Source organism: Struthio camelus, chromosome 1 (assembly GCF_040807025.1).
Source record: "Struthio camelus isolate bStrCam1 chromosome 1, bStrCam1.hap1, whole genome shotgun sequence".
Taxonomy (NCBI): domain Eukaryota; kingdom Metazoa; phylum Chordata; class Aves; order Struthioniformes; family Struthionidae; genus Struthio; species Struthio camelus.
In genome coordinates, this window is record NC_090942.1 from 175,566,899 (window position 1) to 175,586,251 (window position 19,353).

Below are 19,353 nucleotides of genomic sequence, written 5' to 3' on the forward strand. Positions count from 1 at the left end.
ACTTGATAGTTGGTTCACCTGACTTTCAGAGAGCTGCTGTATTTGGGAATGGGAGATTCCTAACTTTCAGCGCTGATACTGTTAAGCGTATTCAAAAGAGTGCTATGATAGAATTAAAATATTGGTGTCGTAAAGAAGGGGTAGTTGAATGCAGAAAAAAAAAAAAGGAGAAAATTATTCCTGTTGTTCAATATAAGAAGAAGAAAATTTTATTGCAACTTCAGCCCCATGAGAGGAACCACACGGCTGCGTCTCAGGTCATAGAGACAAAATTGATGGATTTTGCTTTCTGCATTGAATGATGTGTTGGACAACCAGCAAGCCAGGAGCTGTTGTGCCTCATGAAAGCTGTCTTGAGTCTAGAGGTGGCATTTAAAGCTGTTGTTTACTGTTCGCTGCTGTATGAACATGTCAAATCTGTGTACCATCATAATTAAGAACTATTGTAATAATATTAATAACTTGTCTAACAACATTGGAGGCTGTTAAATTATAGTAATTCATTGAGAAATTTATCTACTAAGTGATCATTGCAAGATCAGTCCTTCACATCTGCAGTAGTGGCTGCAGATAGCAGCCAGCACTTGCTGAATGAGTCTGTCATTCATTTTACTTACTGAACGCTGTATCTTTTCTTGGATTTTTGAATGTAGAATCTAAATGGTAGCAAAGCAACTGCATGGCACAATTGCCTACTTTAGACTGGCTCTTCGGTCCAATACGTGAGGTACTCTTCTCTGTATGCCCTCGGCCCTGCTAATATGAGGCGTGCCCCTCAGCCTTCAAACATATCCATGTCCACTTAGGTTGATGTCAAGGATTGAAAAGTATCATAGAGAAGTATAAATATTAATCTTTAGCCAACAAAACTAGACTCTGAAATTTAGGTTGTAAATTCTGTGGAGCAGAGCGAGACAAATAACATGCACCTACATGTTATTTCCTTTGTGAAAAGATCGTTTCGCTGCCTGAGGACTTCAGACGTGCTTTTGCCATTTCAATTTATTGTGGTGGTTAAGATTTGTCAAGAAACTGGTTTCAGGATTTGCAGCACCTTTTTGGTCTATGCATTTCATTTGTAAAATGAACAAACGAAAAGCAGGGGTAGCTTCTCTTACTAGTTTAAAGAAGTGTGTGCGCACTAGCTGCCTCCAAAGTGAACTGTAGGTTCAGGTTCTTGATGTTAGCTTGAAATAAAGGTGATGAAATATATGTGAAATTAAAAGCCATGTTTTGTTTACAAGGGATTTTGATGGACACTTCTTTCTCTCCTCATTTCTCCTCCTCCTCCCAAGTACTTTTTTTTTTTTTTCCCCCCTCGAGTGAGTAACTGTATTCATTTTGTGAGAACCATCAGATTATATGACAGGTTCAGCTTGGGAAATATATTTTCCAGGTAGTAAAAAGGTTAAGTACCCTATAGTCAAACAGTGCATATGTATAGGTCTCTTCAGGAATTTGCATGCAGAGGCCAAACATTGTGACCAGAGGGTAGACTTTGGAATACTAGGTATTTCTTTATAGTAAAAATGTGAAGAAAAGTATGAATCAAGTTATATTACTAAAAAGCTTAAAAAAATCAAACTCATTTTCTATATTATGGTGGACTTGCTATCCAACTAGCATAAAATTTAAAGAGCAGTCAGTTTGCTTTGCCATGCTAGCGAGGTTTTCCGCAGCAAAATTAAGGTTTAACTGATTTCTCTAGCATATGTTGCAGCACCATAGTACCAGGTCTCCTCCAGATACTGTGAATACTACTTCTGAAAAATCAACTAGAAATGATTATTTGTTTTTTTTTTGTTTTTGTTAAAGCTCCACTTAAGACAGGTTACTTTCTTTATGAATTATGGACTTAATTGATGAACAGTAGCATGAGGAACTCTGTAGCCCTGGAGATATGTTTTTTCTGAAAGGAGGAAATCTGGTGATGGGAATTTGGGTTTAGGTATTTCAGCCCTTTCCGCATGCTAATTGCTTAGTACTTTGAAAGCCTTCAGCTTGGTATGTGTGTAAGATACCTATAGTATGTATCTTTGCTTCCTCTGTGCTTTCAACGTTGGAAAACATTGTTTGAGCAAGTCAGATGAGAGCAGGACAGGCGACATTAATAAGCTATTTAAATATGTGGCTTTCTCAGGTAAGCTTTCACTAGCCTCACAACCCTCTTGAGCTTTCTCAAGTCTGCTTGCCAATTCTTTAATTCTTTGCATATCTTCCTCCTCTTTTTCTTAAGAATTCATCATTTTTTCAACTGATGATAGCATTTTAAGAGGAGTCCTCATGGTGTCGTGTTCGGTGTTTGCTTGGCGGGAAGCTTATGGGAGGCAGATTCCCAAAGTTACTGCTTCATGGTGGGATATTTAGTCCAACAGAGATTTCTGATACCTTTTACATTAAAAAAAAAAAAAATCAAAAAAAAGATCATGTTTTGTGCTTCAGTTAAATATAGATTTTTATATTCATGCTTAAATCATTCGTAGGCACTAACCTGGCAAAGTATGGCTTCAGTATACTGAATACACAGTTTATTATGTTTATTCTCTTTGAAGACTCTGAAGGTGTTTACTGTATGCTTCTATTCAGTATCTTTTAATGTCATTCTTACGCAATATTTATGGATATAGAGATATTTAGGTTTAGATTTTTTCCTTGTTGAATTAGTTTTAGCTATTCTGGCAAAATCTTTTTAATTAGTGCAAGCTAGATCTTTAGTAAGAGGTTTTATGGGTACAGCTACACCAGTAAGAATTTTTTGCAAACAATCTGCAAGTGTATTCAATATCTGCTGAATATGCAGATTGTCTGTTGCCTGTAATTGCATACTATTTATAAAAATCAAAGCTTCTTCCCCAAATGTATTTAGTGTTTTATATTTTGAAATATGTAAATCTGAACCAGAGACAGAAGGATTGAGTTTTTTTAATTAATTGCTGTTTTCAATTTAAAAAAATGCCTTTACTGAGACCTGAATCCTCTTCAATCAAATTATTTCTGTGCCCAAACATTTTTTAAAAAAAAGTTTTACTTTTGTATCTTCATCTTTACTCTTCTACTTTATTTGTTTGAAATAATAATTTGGTGTCAGCACTACCAAACCTGAATAGATTAGAAACAAATTATTTTGAAAGCGGAATTTTGAACTTTTCCATGAGTTTTGTTGCAGTTGCAAAATCTTACTCCTACAGTTGGACAATACATTTGACTGACTGTTGCTTCCCTTTTTGAAGCTTTTCTTCAGCAGCTGGCCGTTGGAAGTATTCAGATGTTCTCCAAAGAGTGTGCAGAACTCTAGTAAGAGAACTCTTCCATACATGCCTATACATTAAATAATCTTTATTAAATCAAGAGTTCCAGAGTGATCTTTCTTGTTTAATATTGAGCAGATAGGTACTGCATATTCTCTGACGAGTATAATGCAGATTCTGCTAAAGTAAAACCTTGAATTAGGATCATGCAATCAGAAAATTAGTTGCAAGAAAACATGCCTTCGTCTTTAGTTGTAGCCAGCATCAGGACATAATTGCTACAGTGGAAATCAGTTTAGATTACTTATGCCAACTGTTCTTTTGTTTATTAAAGAAAATAGCATGAAAGACAACACAGGAGGAGAAATTTATGATTACTGATGGATTTTTGCAGCACATGCCTGCAAAAAGTTAATGGGATATAGAAATGGGAATCAAAGTTGAGAAATAAAAAATGTTTTAAAATATATAGCTGTATATATTTTATACTGTATATTCATATTTTATATTGTAGCTGTATAAGCATAACTACAGTAACTATTTCAACTGTAAACAAATATCAGGAAGATCCAAAAAAGCTTAGCAGTTTCATAATTACATACTCTCTTAACCAAAGGCTCAGTTCTATCTTAGTTAGATTTGGTTATTCTGATTTTAAATGAGTAGGCAACGTGTTGCATATTAGAGTGCACTGTGAGCATCTAGGACGTACAGAAACCATAAACCTACTTTTTGGAGTGTTCTAGAATATAGTCTCTATTATATAAAGGACGTGAATAGGTTGTAATAAGAGTGTGAATTTTAGTAAGAGTTCCCTTCTTAGCAAACTAAGAAGGTTCCTTATGAGACTGTGGAAGCTGCAGGTGTTGTTTTATAGGTTTGAATGCATGAGAGTTTTTTTTTCCTCTAACCAAGTTTTAACATAAGAATGGAGGTAAAGCTAAATTTCTGTCATGCTTCTAAGGCACAGATTCCATGTACTTTCTGGTCTGCGATACCCTCCACCTTATTCAAATTAGCCTAAGGATTCAAACCTACATCTAACAGAATTGAAAATGTATGTCATTCAGTGAACATTATAATTAAGAAATTATTGAAATAGAAATTTACTTTGCATTTTGAAATGCCAGTTTAACTATCTGAAACATGCGTAAGTGATACTCCAATGCCAGACTGGTACTTGTTTTTCTAAAAATTCCGTTGAGGACCTTTGTCCCTAAGGACCTATTGATCTTATAATCTGCAAGAAGATGGTATGATATGCTTCTGCAAGGCAAAGTCCTTGTGCTACGTAGTACGTTTTACTGTTGTCCACATGGGTGCCTTTCCTGTTTTCTGTTAAAAGATATCACCAGGAAAAAATAAAAATAAAGCATTATCTACTATAGGAGCATAAAAAGCAAATCAGAAAGGCTTAGAAAAACTAATAGATGTGTGAAAAATCCATGTACACACAGCAAAGATACTGCAACCATGTGGCATACTATTCATGCGTAAGGATCCTATTCTCTGAGAAATATTGTCAGACTACAGAACAAAAGAAACTTGTCAGTTATTAGCAAAACTTGCCCCCCCCCCGCCAAATAAAATATAGGAACTTTTTATTTAAACTGAAGAAGAGTGGAGGATCTTTATGCATTTTTTTCAAGGAGTTCTATCCAAATGAAAAAATAGAGAATTATTTTTAAAAAAGTAACCTGCTGCTCCCCCCCCCCCCCAATCCCTTAAAGAAAGTGTTCAGAACTCCAGCAGCTATAAAGAACATAAATCATAACCTTCCTGTATTTACTGTTCTGTAAAGTTTTTTTGTTGTTGTTGATGAGACTAGTTATTCACTTTTCTATGACTTAACATTGTTAGCAATTTAATTTTTCCAACATCTTAAGAAAACAGCATTTTACAAGAACCTGAACACCAGGAGTAGATCAGACTATCCCCTTGTCAAATGAGATATAAAAAGTCTACCTAAAATACTAGTTACAAAAAGAAGCATGATCTTCACTAATGCGGGGAAAACAGATCAACCATGTTTTTGTTAGTTTTGAACAACCTACATAGGAGACTTCTGTTTCAAGTCGTACCTCCAGAAGGAAGTCAGCCTTTGCCTGCATGAAGATCATTTGCAGTTTAGTTTTAAAAAGTGAAAAGAAATCGCCTGAAATCATGGTTTCAGTTTACAAAGGCATTTTTCCATCTTGCTCTACTACAGAATACATTGCATCTAATACTATTCAGTTAGCATCAATTTGAAGTAATTCACCTATGTTTGTATCTTTAAAAATATGTATTTGTTGACTATCCAAAATAAATACACATTCTTAACTTGAAAACATGTAATCTCTAGCTTTTCTGTACGTTAGAGCTTTTGCAGTTACATATTGAAGAATAATAATAGAGCTGAGTAAAGTAATCTGTTACATTGTTCATGTGCAGCAGTATAGCATACAGAATGGTAAACACAAAGGCAGTGGAGAAAGTGATTCCATATTTTGAAATTAAAAGTGTGTTTATATACTTTGTATTGTAGCTATTCTCATGAGAGTTCCTTGGGAGTTGGGTGGATGGAATGAAATTGTGAGGTCATTGTGGAATGGGCAGTAGTGCTAAGACTGGGTATTAAAAAGGGGGTGGGGGCAAGTCAAGCTTTCCCAAAATCGTCAGTAGGGAAAAAAAAATTTTAAATAAATTGTTATTTTTAAAAAGTACATGCTTTTCCTTACCTTTGGTTTTAGAGTCTAGGTGGCTTTCCAGAAAAGACTTCCTGTTTTCTACTCTAGTCATGTGAGGGGAATTATTTTACACTGAATACCATAGTCACTACTGTAGGAGTTGGAGAATAAAATAAAATAAATTACAGTGTCTGGCAGCAGTGATTTTTTTTTTAACCTTCTAATCTGATTTTTTGTTTTTTTCTTCACTGAAGTTCTGATGCATGGGTATATCATTATTTAGATCAATTATAGACTGATTTCTGATCAGATAATATCTTATTGTCATATGGTCTGATGTTCGTATTATCAGATAACAACTGAATTTGTGAAATCAAAACAAAAATTTCAATCTGGAATGTTTTGTCTGATTTTTGAAGATAATAGGACTAGAAAATAATTCAGTGTTATGCTATGGAAATTTTACTCCCAAATTTTTTTCCCCTCTTATGACTGTTGATAGTATGGAAATAGCACATGAATTTTCTGAGGTATGATTCAACTTGAAACACTGAAGGCAGACGAATGAAAATCATCTTTGGTGAAGTGAAAGTTCTGTTAAGGAAAAATTAAAAATAAATTGCAAATTGAAGCATTCAGAAGTTAAGAAAGATTAGAATTAAAGGCTCCTGGAGGCTGTGCTGAATGGGAGCCCTCCCTACAGCCTATGAAGAACAATCATTTCAACATTTGGCTTCCAAATAATCTGGTTAGATGAAGTGCTCAGGTGCCAACACTATGCAAGACACCATGCACTTCTGCGTCTCTGTTACTGTGCAAAGTTCTGTGCCTTTGACTTGCTTCCAGGATGACTTGGGACTTAGAGGTTTCTTCCGGATAAAGAGTCATTAAATCTGAACAGAGGCAAAATAGATGTAGTAGTGGTAGTTGGAAGAAAACATTTTTGAAGGATTTTCCGTCACTGTTCAGTTGTTTTTTTCGATTAACAGTACATATTTGTATTTTGTCAATTTAGTTGATACAGGTTCTTCTGGAATTCAAATTGATCATAAACTCCCATCTCCTACGTCTATGAATAATAATGCAAACTATTACAGAAACTTGTGGTATATCTCCCTAGCAGCTCAGATTGCTTTTTCAGCATGCATTTCTGCTGTTGCCTGCTTTCTAGAGGGTGCTGGATTATGTCTGAAGTTTTGACCTTTAACCTCAGAGCAGTCTGTATCCGGAGGATGTGCTAAGGATGGATGCTGACAGGTTTACTTTCTTTGCTCAGTGGATCTCTCTTCACTGGGGATGAAGCTTGCTATGCAGGAAATAACTTTTTTGGGGGAAAGGAATAGGGTAGAGAGACATTGTGAAGGAAGTGCTTCCTTCTGACCGCCATCAAAAAATACCTGTCAGTTATCAACATTCAGACTTATAGTTAATCTTCAGAGTTAAAATTTCATCCACCTTAAAATGAAGAGGAGATTGGTAACCACTGTTCTCTTCAGTCACTGAGACTAGTGCGCTACTACTACCGTTACGGGTGTTCACTGAAACAGTATTCATATAATATTCGTATTCCGTACTATTCGCTAATCACATTTAATTTTATTTATTTCTCGGTTATTTGTGCTAGAGAGAATGTATGGTTAGTATGTATCAGTGCAACTTTTTTCTTCTTACTCTAGTTCTTTAAAACAGCAGTTAACTTTGATTATCATCTGAACAAGGTAGTTATCCTTGTCACGAGGCCTCTGTGTGTGTATGTTTAATCTTCCACAGTGGGAGGGCCTTTGTTTTCCTTTGACTTATGATAACTCATGAGAAAAAAGTGGTTAATAAAATGCTGTTGTTCTGCCTGATAAACCAATGCCTCACCATTTGTTTAGTTACTGAACTGGAATTACAAAACATGCAACGGTTTTCTGCAGTATTTTCTGTTGCTTTGACAGGTTTTATTCTGTAACTTCACTTTAAAGTTCATTGTATAGATAATAAAATATCAGTTATATCAGATAACATTTTGCTTAATGTTAACGTATAGCTTACTCGGTTCTAAATTCTTTGTTGATATGCACATTTGTTTTCTGCTCCGGCTTCTCAATCTAGGTGTATTGTTCACTGGACTTGTGAGATTTTTTTTCTGCTTGAGAGTTTAATCTCAGTGCTTTGTGATCTACTGCCAATATACAAAGCGATAGCCATCTTGCTGTTTTTTTAGTTATGAGTTTCTCAAATTGCCAGAGTAACTTTTTTTTGCCAAGCTGGCTCAGTGACTATTGTGAGACTTTAGCGCACTCTCTGCTGTTATTCTTTGGGATCTCTGTGTTGATACTGTTTTCAGGCTGTGCGCTTAGCCTCGGTATGACAGTACTTTCCCTTAAAACCATTGTTCTGTAGAAATATTCTATAGCTAAGAGTTTCAGTGAAACACCAGCATCCTTCATGCTGAGGGACCTAATGCAATTGCCAATAAATGCAGGTGCATTAAACTAGGATAGCTGAAGTGACTCTTGTCCCAGCTGCTTGCTTCGCCACCCTCATTTGCCTTCATGCATGAAAGGGGAAGGTGAACAGGTCTCCCATAGGGCTGCTGTGCTTACTATCAGGCATGCTGAAGAGAACAGGGAATTACTCCACTGTGATAAGCCGGGCTGTAAAATGCAATTCAAGAGTTGCTTCTCGTTCATGATGACTGTGCTTTGCACCTCCTTGGGAACAGCAGCTACTGAAAGAAGCTTGGGACAGACATCTAAAACCTTTGATCTTTTCCATTTATGCAACGTTAAGCTTTCTTTTTTGTGGGCTGACATCAAGTTGGAACCGCATAAGTTGGTCAATGAGATTAGTATTTCCAGTTGTCTACCCAGATCCCAGTATTGAACAGCAGAGCTGCTAGCTGCTTAGCTGCTGCAGTTTGCAGTATAGACATTTAAAATGAACTTAAAATAAATTAGGTGATCGTATGTCTTAGCGCACTGTTTTCATTGCAGTGGTTCAGCAGCCAATTCAGGTAGCTCATCCATGCACAGGTGCACAGAGGAGATGGTATGCCATTCAGACTTTTCCTCTCACAATGCCATCACCTTCTAGACTTAAGTGCTTTAGCCGTAATTTTAGATTGAATTTAGATACCTAAAATCAGTACTGATCCTCTAAATTTCCTGTTGTTGTCTGTGCACTTCTTATGCAGATTTCTGTGATGCTTTTGCAAGAACACTTTTTCCTTAGGCTTTTGAGCACAAAATTTTCAGCTAAGCTGCTTTTTATGATTTTTGCATGTAGGTAGCAATAAGATTCTTCTAAAACATCTTTAAGAGTGAGAGTTTTTTTTCTTTAACAGCATAGAACACTTCTGCATCACTGTGTTCATTTGTAATTACACTGAACTATCTTTTCCCCATTAACAGTCACTAAGTATTACAGAGGTATCTTCACTGACTTAATCACTGGAAAGTTAGGGAAGTTTTTGTTGTTTTTGGTAGTTAGGATAACTAGGCAGTTGAAGCTAAGTAATTAGTCAGTCACTGCTAAGTAGTCTGTTCTTTCTGGTTTATCTGAAGTGCTCTGGGTAATATAGTTTGGAAATCTCACTTTCAGGAAAGCATTTTCTCCTCTGGAGGAAAAAGTGATACTTTGTGTACTTATATATCTGGATTCTGTCTTAAGAAATACCCCTGGGCGTTTTTCAATGACTTAATTGGGAAGAGTTTAGTTCCTTGATACATTAGTCATACCAGTTTGAGATATTCACTTGTATATTTTATTTACTCTGATGTTTTTTGCGTTAATCTATTTGCAGATGTGATGCAGATCCATCTGCCCTAGCTAAATATGTTCTGGCTTTGGTAAAGAAGGATAAAAGTGAAAAAGAGCTGAAAGCATTGTGTGTTGATCAGCTGGATGTATTTCTTCAGAAAGGTATGGTCTTTGTCGTAACCGTTAAGCTTAAGTGAATTACTTTTCTTGTTGAATTAAGGCAAACAATTTTTTAACTTTGAATTCTGCATTTATCTTTTTACAAGCTTTATTACTTGGAATTATGTAATTCAATTTGCGTGAAGTAATTTGTTTACAAAAATAGGTGTATAGCTCAATATGTGTCTATTGCATTAAGTATATTTTTGCTGTTTATTGATACTGCTAAGAAAATTAAGAATATTAAAAATTATTGCCAGAATAGAAGTACTGAAGTTCGGCATATATTCCAGGAATAGTCTCCTAGATATTTTATTTAAAGGCATAAAGTATTTTAAAGGTTGAAAACCTTTATGAAACATTACCATTATGGACATTTGTCTTGACTCTGTAAAAGTTCTTTTTAAATACAAAAATTAGAAGAGATGTGGACTGTCATTGTTCTAACTTTCTGGTGAATGTTAGGGGTTTTTTTTTTTTTCAATGTTAACTGAAGTTTTGAATATTGGATATGTATTTTTATACATTCTTTACTTGTAGAAACTCAGATCTTTGTGGAAAAGCTGTTTGATGCTGTGAATACAAAAAGCTATCTACCTCCACCAGAACAGCCATCATCAGGAAGCCTGAAAGTAGAGTTTTTTCAGCACCAAGAAAAAGAGACAAAAAAGGAAGAGGTAGGCATTTGAGGCTTCATTTTAAATATATGTCTTTTTTCCTCATTCCTGTAGTTTGCTCATGTGGTTCAACTTTATCATGTTTATCAGTAGTAGTCACAAAACTTACAGTGTAACGGTAAAATCTATTAGATTTGTGCCTAGCAGGTTGAGTACTGTTACAAATTTTTTCTTAACAGAAGAAGTAGGTACTTCATAGATAAACCAAAATGGGTCTCACTAGCAAAGGTAAACAATAGTACTGAATAGTGTAGGAGTTGCAGTACAACCAGCATCACTTCTTTGCCAAGGATACTGTAGAAGTTATATGGCCCTTTAGTCCAGCGTAAATCCATGCTGGCATTCAGAATTACAATCCTCGTTCCTCCAGCTGCATGATCCAGGTCTCGTCCTTAGGCTGTTCTTATGGTTTTCATGTGGTTCTGTGATCCAGAAAAGAGGGAGAGGAAAGAAGGGAAGGTTTGGCACTTTTCAACAGCAGCCTAGATCTGACTGGATGAATGTGACTGTGTTACCATGATCTGAACAAGCTAAGCTGCTGATAAGGAACAGACCGTACTGTGCCAGTCATATCCTCCCAGGTCTGTCAGAGCACCTCATTATGGATTTGTCCACCTGTATTCTAAGTAGATTTATTTTCATTGCAGCACAATCAGGTTTGTTTGTTTCACTTTATTAGAAAAGCTATTATTTTCTTACAACCAGTGCTTTGGATATTCCCAGAAACTACAGAATTAATTCTTTATGAAGATTGTCTAGTTACATTAGAGGCAAAATACACTGTCAATTTAAGCGTTAAGGCTGACTTTGCTCAATGTTTTGCGTTTTTCATTTTTATTTAGTTGTATAGAAGTCTTTGTTAAAGTGTACTCATAATTTGATCTAATGTATGTACCTTAAAATTCAGATAGTTAAAGAGGAAGAGCGAGAGAAAAAGTTTTCCAGAAGATTAAATCATAGTCCTCCTCAGTCAAGTTCTCGGTACCGAGATACCAGGTAATAAATTTTGCTTAACGTCTTGTGTTATATCAGCAATTGAATGCGTTTGATTTTTTTCATAGTGTTACTATATTCAATATTTCATTTCTGTAGAGTCACCTGATAAGTCTTAAAATAAGTCTTTTACAGCTCTTGTGCCTATATAATCAAATTGTGAGTATATTTTGAGTGACAGTTTACACTGTCTCTAGGTTGTGCATGACTGTCAGATTTCAGTTTTATGATATAGATTGATGTTAAATTTGTGATTTGTATTACAACACTTATCTGTTCTGTGTTGAGCTGGAATAGTTCTAATTCTGATTTAGAAGCATTCTCTTTAGTAACTATTTTTTGGTATTTCTGACTTGGGAAAGGTGCGTTTTTGTGTAGAAGCAATATTTTACCTACATTTTAAAATCTTTTGGATGCTAAATATAAAATGCATAAACTAACTAAAGTAATTATAAAAGTCTTTTCCGAAGAAAGAAAGGACCATAGTTAAATTTAATTATTTTTTTTAGCAGAAACCCCCTATGCAAGGGGTGGGCAGTCCATATAAATGGACTATCATCTTCAGTATGTTCCCAGTGTTTTGTTGGAACCTGACTTTTCTAAGATCTGTATTTATTAATTTTAGGTTATTGAGCAGAACAGGGCATTGTTGCATCTTTTTTGTTTGTATCGTTTCTCCAAAGCCTTTTTCATTGTCATTTTTTGAGGCTTTTAAGGCAAGGTTTTAAATTATAGCTTCATAATTCTTGTAATTTGCAACCAACAAAATTTTATGTTTAGAAGTCGTGATGAAAGGAAGAAAGATGAACGTTCTCGGAAGAGAGATTATGACCGAAACCCTCCCAGAAGAGATTCCTATAGAGACCGGTATAACAGAAGAAGAGGGCGAAGCAGGAGTTACAGCAGGAGTCGAAGTAGAAGTTGGAGCAAAGAGCGATTGCGGGACCGGGATCGAGACCGGAGCAGGAGCCGGAGCAGAACACGAAGTAGAGGTACCTGCAGTTATCTCTAAAATATGGTGGATGTTGCCTATATTTTTAGGTGCTAGACTTGAAGGCTCTCTTCAAGATGCATCAAAATTTCTATTCACATTCTTGTTTCTTTTTTCAAGTTTAGATTTATTTTCTGTGGAAGTAATAAGACTTACACAATTAAGTTCTCATTACTTGTCCTTTGTTTCTCCTCACATTTTTCTTGTCTAATAGTTTTGAATGTGTATGCTAATTTTAAACAATTTTGAAAGAGAAGCAGAAACATCAGAGCTGATTGCATTTCATTAAGTTTTGGGAAACTTAGAAGCTGATTTGGGGAGACAGAGGAATATTACCTATTCACAAGCATAGGACTAGCAGAAACTACCTTTTATCTGGAAGCAAATGGCTGGTCAAGCAGACCAGTACAGCTTAATTCTTTGTGTTGTCCCTTCCCTCATGTTACAGGGAGGGGCTGAAACTATTAGCGTATGGGCACTAGCATACATAGCTGTACGACTTAAGGCTTCAGTAGTTTTGCTCCTCAAATTAAGCTTCTTGCAAAACAAAGCTGTTTATTCAGCTGAAAAGAATGCTTTTCCTCCTGCAGCTGTTACTGATGAATTGAAAGAGCATTGAGAGTCATCGTATAATATTTGTATCCTGACTTAAACAACGCAGTGGTAAGAATAGTCTAGTTTAGGTCACCTTTGGGTTGTTATTCTTTCTGCAGTATTGACCTCACTATCACAGCCTTAAAAGTAGGAATGCAGAATTCCTGAAAATTTGCAAGCAGATATTTTGACAGAAAGTTAAGACAATAGTTTGTGTGTATTCACAGTAAAAGATCGTATTACTGCTGTATCTGATTGGGAGTGTTACACACCTTTCAGAAACTTTTATATCTTTAAGCTTTGCATTCAGTTGAGTGTATATACTTGGATATAAATGAAGATACAACCAAAGCACTATCTTGAAACATGAAAAATGTCTAACTTCTATACCATTTTCAGGTGATGTTTGCCTTTTTCTTACCAAGTAGTTCTATTAATTCTGAATAACTTTTCATCTGAAGTTCTTAGAATATATGCATCACTACAGAAGATCCACATCACTTCAAGTTAAATAGGGTTTCTGCAATTGTGGGTATAGCTGTCATTAAAAGTACCCCAATGGTTTACTGTGTAATTTTAACATTATTATTTTTTCTGATTAATGCTCTGGAATCAGACTAGGTGGGGTTGGAAGGGACCTCTGAAGGTCATCCATTCCAACGCTCCTGCTCGAAGCAAGGTGAACTAGAACAGATTGCTCAGGACCTTATCCAGTTGGGTTTTAAATATCTCCAAGGATGGAGACGCTGCAGTCACTCTTGACAACCTGTAGGATGTTTCAGTTATCGCTTTTGTACTTTGAGTTGAATTCATTTGGAATGAAGATGCTTGTACAGGTTAGTGGTTGTTCATGGTGAAAATGTGTAGAAGGATTCACCCAATATAATTGTTTTCTCTTACAGAAAGAGATTTGGGAAAGCCAAAATACGATATGGACAGAACAGATCCATTAGAGAACAATTATACTCCTGTTTCTTCTGTAACAAATATTTCATCTGGCCACTACCCTGTCCCTACACTGAGCAGCACTATTACTGTTATTGCTCCTGCTCATCATGGAAATAACACTACTGAAAGCTGGTCAGAGTTCCATGAAGAGCAGCTGGACCATAACTCCTATGGAAGACCTCCGCTTCCAAAGAAACGCTGTCGAGATTATGATGGTAAGTCTGTATTTTGAAAATTACTTCCTGCAGCTATGACTAGCCCCTTTCGGAAATGATTTTCATTTCCTTTTTTTCCAAATGATTGTCATTTTCCTTTCTTTTACTGTTCCCCAGTATTGTGTTTTTCCTGTTATACAACTTGCGATTTTTTTTTTTTAAGCAAAATTCTTAAATTATCCCACTTTTTAATCATCCTTTAAACAGCCTTTGGTGTTAGTATTGGTGTGTTTTTTTGGTTATTAGAATTACTTTATGTAGATGAAAAACAGTACATAATTTTTTGTAAATATTAGTGAGCTTTTATGCAGTTTTTCTGTGTTGTCTTGTTCAAGGCAAGTACAATTTTTGATGGTTTCAATCATGATTAGCACCTTACTGACTTCATCAAGTTTTACTTTTATTCCATCCTTAGAGATAATTTTTAGCTAGAAGGGTCTAGACCTTCAACTTCTTAGGCTGTCCTCTATTTTTGTCAGTCAGCAGTTCTTAAAATTTAGTGCTTTTTATGTTTACCTGTATGTTGCACTATCATTTTGTTTTGTTTTTTTTTTTTTTGCCACAGTCAACACAAGAGGCTTCTGCTATTTACAGTGACTTACCTCAGTTCAGCCACTAAACCTGTTAATTCAAAAGAATTTTAATTTCCCCTTAAAGTTTTTTCTGAGGTTTTTTGAGGGTTGTATTTCACAGTGACCTGTTGAAAATCTAGGACAGTTTACATTCAGACTTCTAATTAAAATAATAATGCGGGATTTTTTTTGTTTTTTTTAAGTAAAGAAAATAAATGGCTTAACTCCCAAGTGTTGACAAGAGTTATACCAGCAAAGCTATTCTTTATTAGTGTAAGCAATGCAGCAGTGCTGTGCATGTAGTAGAGTTCTGAAAATGTCGTTACGTTTTGAGATCTTTTAACACAGGTGGAGCTGTAGAACATTTTGTCATGGTCTCCCAACTACAGATTTTTTTTAGAAGGAGACAGAATGTACAGACTGGTAAACTTCTGAAATGGCATCCTCAGGCGTGACACTGGAACTTTGTATCGTTAATAGTCTCTCTTAGATAGCAGTTTATTACTTTCAAGTCTTCCAAATATGAAGCAAATAGTACTGCATGTGAAAATTATGGTACAGTTTTCTCAAATCATTACTGGATTTTTGTACGTTTCTGACTGATAATAAAATCTTTTGTGAGATGCCTCTTGCAGTTGCTTTTCCTATAGCTGTTTGCGTGTTCTGAATTCTACGCTCCTCTCTCTTTAGCAGCTAGCTTGTTCTATCATACTGCTCTTCCTGTCTGCACTTGCACATTCTCTAGTGCAGCTTCTCCTCAGAACTTCTGTTTTTCCTTAGTCTTTCAGTTTCTGTGTTCTATAGCTTAAAAATGAGATGAGATAACATATACTTTTTCAGTATCGTGTGTTCAGGAATCTGACACACAGCTTTCTTCCTATGTTACTGCAAAATGTTTTTGAGCTTTTTTGAGGGGGGTGAGGGAAAGGCAGATGTTGCTAAACAAGTATTGTTGTACTTTGCAAGTAAACAAAAGGAAACTGATGTGCTTATGGCACATTTAAAAAGGCATATTTTTGTTTATGTGTGTATATTATGTAGGGGTATGTATATATGCACACATGTATACATACGCATATAACCAATGCTTACATATAAATAAAAATACTGGTTTTTACTCCTATATAAGCGCCATAAACTATGAAAAAAGGTTTTAATTCTTTCTGAAATAATTGCAGAAGACAAGACATAAAAGAACTGGAAGGAATTTTCTCATGCTGGAATTTTATAATACTAACTTCCAACTTTAATAAAGGTTTCTCAGTTGAATTTCTACACTTTTTACTTAAAAACATGGTGTTCTTGATATTGTAATGACATCCAGATTTCCTCCTTTGTTCTCGTACAATTTGTTACAAGTCAGCGCAGAAGTAGTTTTTAGAGAAAAATTAAACCCTTATTTGTTCTGCTAGAATGTCACTGCAGTATTCTCATGTGCTGACTGTTGAAATAAAGCTAAACAGCCAGTTTCATATCCTAATATAAATTTTTGTTGCTATGCAAAGCTCTTAAATTACAAACTCCTGCGTTGCATGTAGAATGTCCAATATCTACTCAAAATCAAACCTCAGCTGCTGAGTACTAATGACACTTCCTTTTGTTTTTGATGTTTCAGAAAAGGGTTTCTGTATGAGAGGAGACATGTGCCCTTTTGATCATGGAAGCGATCCAGTAGTGGTAGAAGATGTGAATCTCCCTGGCATTCTGCCTTTTCCAGCACAACCCCCTGTTGTTGAAGGACCACCTCCTCCTGGACTTCCTCCCCCTCCACCAATTCTGAGTCCTCCTCCTGTTAACCTTAGACCTCCAGTACCACCACCAGGCCCCTTACCACCTAGCCTTCCACCTGTAACAGGTAATTTTAAAAAGGTTTAACCTCATTTTTTACTAGAAAAAGCTCGATGTTATTTGGGTTGTATGCAGTGCTAAAAGCTATTGTAATAATGTGTAGTACTGTAAAATGTTTTTATAAAGCTGAAATACGCTCTGAAGGTCAGGTTGGTACACCTAACCCCGAAATGATTGTTTGTATGGCAACCAGTGTAATGCTGGTGGTTATATGAATGCTTTTGAGTTTTGTAGGAAAAGTTTGAAACCGACTATACTTTCTGAGAAGTAACACACAGAGAAGATGGGAAAACCCTGGAAACAATAGATCTTTGACATTTCCCTAGTAAGATAAGAATTAAAGAGAGTTCGTGACCACATTAAACTTTCACCTGAAAATGTTTCACTTGCAATTAACTGTGAAACCTAAAATTGTAGAGTAGCAAAACGAGAAAATCTTTTCTCCGGCTTGGTTACTCTTGCATTAGAAGGTACTTTGGCTGAAGCAGTAAAAGTTACCTGAAGACTTGTGCCCCTCGTTTATAAAATAGCAATTTAGTATTCAGATGCCTTATGTAGCTTATAAGCTATCTGATGTGTTACTTTCATGGGACTATTCTGTTTTTTTAATAACCTAGATGTCCCACGTAGTTGAATTAATCAAGAATAATTGATATTTGCTATTGTTTGAAAGTTTTTTAAACAGTTTTCCTTTCCAATTGATAGTATTTGTAAGAAAGAACTGAATTTATGTATTTCACTTGGTATAGAGATGAACTATCTAACTGGGATGATCAATTCTGCTTCACATATGAAAATAAAATGTGTAAAAATATAAAAATATATATAAATAAAAGAAGGTCTGTTTTAAGAAGGGTCGCTTTGTCTTTCAACATGAATTGTAGGTTGCTTCTCGGATGTTTGGAAAAATTACTTCAACTGCGTGAATTATGGTCAGCATAGAATATTTTTGTTACTCTGTCTAGGTGAAAATCCACCTCTGTTTCCTTAAGGGGTTCCCTTCAACATTAAAGATTTTCAGTTGGTGAAGATAAATACTAGGTTAGCAACAAAAGGTTATTTATACAAAGCGGGTGTTTGGAAGAATGTTCAACTATTCAAATGCTTTTCTCTGTAATCGAAATTCTGATTTTTTTTTTTTTTTTTTAACCTTTGAGGATGGTTTCTTATGAATGAATGGTACAGCATCATGTCTATATAAATTGTATGTATATTTTTTAATAGCTATAAAAGCACTTAATATCAAATTCCTTGAGTTGAGCGTGACATAATTCTAGTGGATAATATATAAATGCAGTGTTTTTCTTTCTTTTGGACAGGACCACCTCCTCCGCTACCCCCATTACAGCCTGCTGGCATGGATGCTCCCCCAAATTCAGCAACTAGCTCAGTTCCTACTGTTGTTACAACGGGTATTCATCACCAGCCGCCTCCTGCTCCACCCTCTCTTTTTACAGCAGGTGTAGTACTGAGGCTTTGCCCACAAGGTTTGCTAAATAGAATAACATTGATTTATACTTTACTGTGCTTTTTAGATGATATAACTTTATTGTTTGGGGGAATAAGTTTTATCTCTTAGACTATGACGGTAGCTTAACGCTTTTTTTCTTATTTAGGTCAGGACAGAAGTAAAATTTGTATGTAATATGTGAATCTTGAATATGGAATAATATTTTAATTGTATTTAAGCAAAAACTTGTCGTGGCAGTTTTTTAGAATAGCAGTTCCAGCAGTTCCATTGTGATTGAACCTTGTAACTAAATGAAATATTAGATTTACAAGTTTTTTTTTTTTTTAACTGCAATTTATTTTAATTAGACAATCTCTTTGTTACCAGAAACGTATGACACAGATGGCTATAATCCAGAAGCTCCAAGTATAACAAACACTTCAAGACCTATGTATAGACATAGAGTGCATGCTCAAAGACCAAATTTGATAGGACTTACATCAGGTGATATGGATCTACCACCCAGAGGTATGGTCTCAAAGCTATAATTACTTAGTTTAGCTGATTTCTTACACTAATGCAGATTGAGGCAGCTATCAGAGAATGTGATTCTGGAAAACATTGCTGTTTTGTGCATCATTTGGATCTAAGAGAAAAAAAATTGAACAGGGAATTATACTGATAAGTTGCTTTGCATATGCATTTTTACAGGTACAGTGAAATCTATTGGTAGAGTATCATATGGATTACGTGCCTTTTGGACCCAATAACCAGTCAGTTTGTACACCTCTTACATCGAAAAATGTTATGTTTTTGTAATATAATCTTAGGACTTTTTGTTGTGGAGGGCATGGGGTCATTTTAGCTGGTAGTAGTCAGCTACACATAAGTAATCTTACCTCATAGTTCCTATGGTCCTGAGAAAAAGCAGCAGCATATGAAATAGGGTGATGGTTAAGAAAGTATTTTGATGTGGGTTTATTTATCTTTATTTCCTTGTATTTAATGTTCTTAAGTTTTGATTAACGTATTTGCAGTGAGGAGTTCCCCAATTTTATTTGTGTTCTTCAGCAAGAGACACTCCCTTCCTGCCCTGCCCCAAAGCTTGCTCCTAGGTGCTGTGGAGTACCATACATTTCCTGTCATTAGCATTTTTTCTTGTGTGTCATGTAATAGTAGAATGGCGATGTTAGGAGTAATGACAGAGTATTTTGTGGGACGTTGGGAGTGAGTGAAATCATT

At 35.5% G+C, this 19,353-nt stretch overlaps 1 protein-coding gene across 9 annotated transcripts in view; it reads left to right on the plus strand.

Moving 5' to 3' along the window:
- RBM26 (RNA binding motif protein 26) overlaps window positions 1-19,353 on the plus strand; it is a 64,527-nt gene that overhangs the window by 5,020 nt on the left and 40,154 nt on the right. For 7 of the 9 annotated variants that reach the window (XR_011138248.1, XR_011138221.1, XR_011138242.1 and 4 more), the window contains exons 2-9: window positions 9,708-9,826; window positions 10,364-10,500; window positions 11,408-11,496; window positions 12,274-12,485; window positions 13,981-14,241; window positions 16,429-16,668; window positions 17,981-18,148; window positions 18,499-18,639. Coding sequence is in view for 1 of the 9 variants with exons in the window: in XM_068929293.1 (XP_068785394.1) it covers window positions 9,708-9,826; window positions 10,364-10,500; window positions 11,408-11,496; window positions 12,274-12,485; window positions 13,981-14,241; window positions 16,429-16,668; window positions 17,981-18,148; window positions 18,499-18,639 (1,367 nt within the window). In the remaining 8 variants the exon portion in view is untranslated. The remainder of the gene's footprint in view (window positions 1-9,707; window positions 9,827-10,363; window positions 10,501-11,407; window positions 11,497-12,273; window positions 12,486-13,980; window positions 14,242-16,428; window positions 16,669-17,980; window positions 18,149-18,498; window positions 18,640-19,353) is intronic. The other 2 variants (XR_011138260.1, XR_011138272.1) reach the window with 1 other exon arrangement.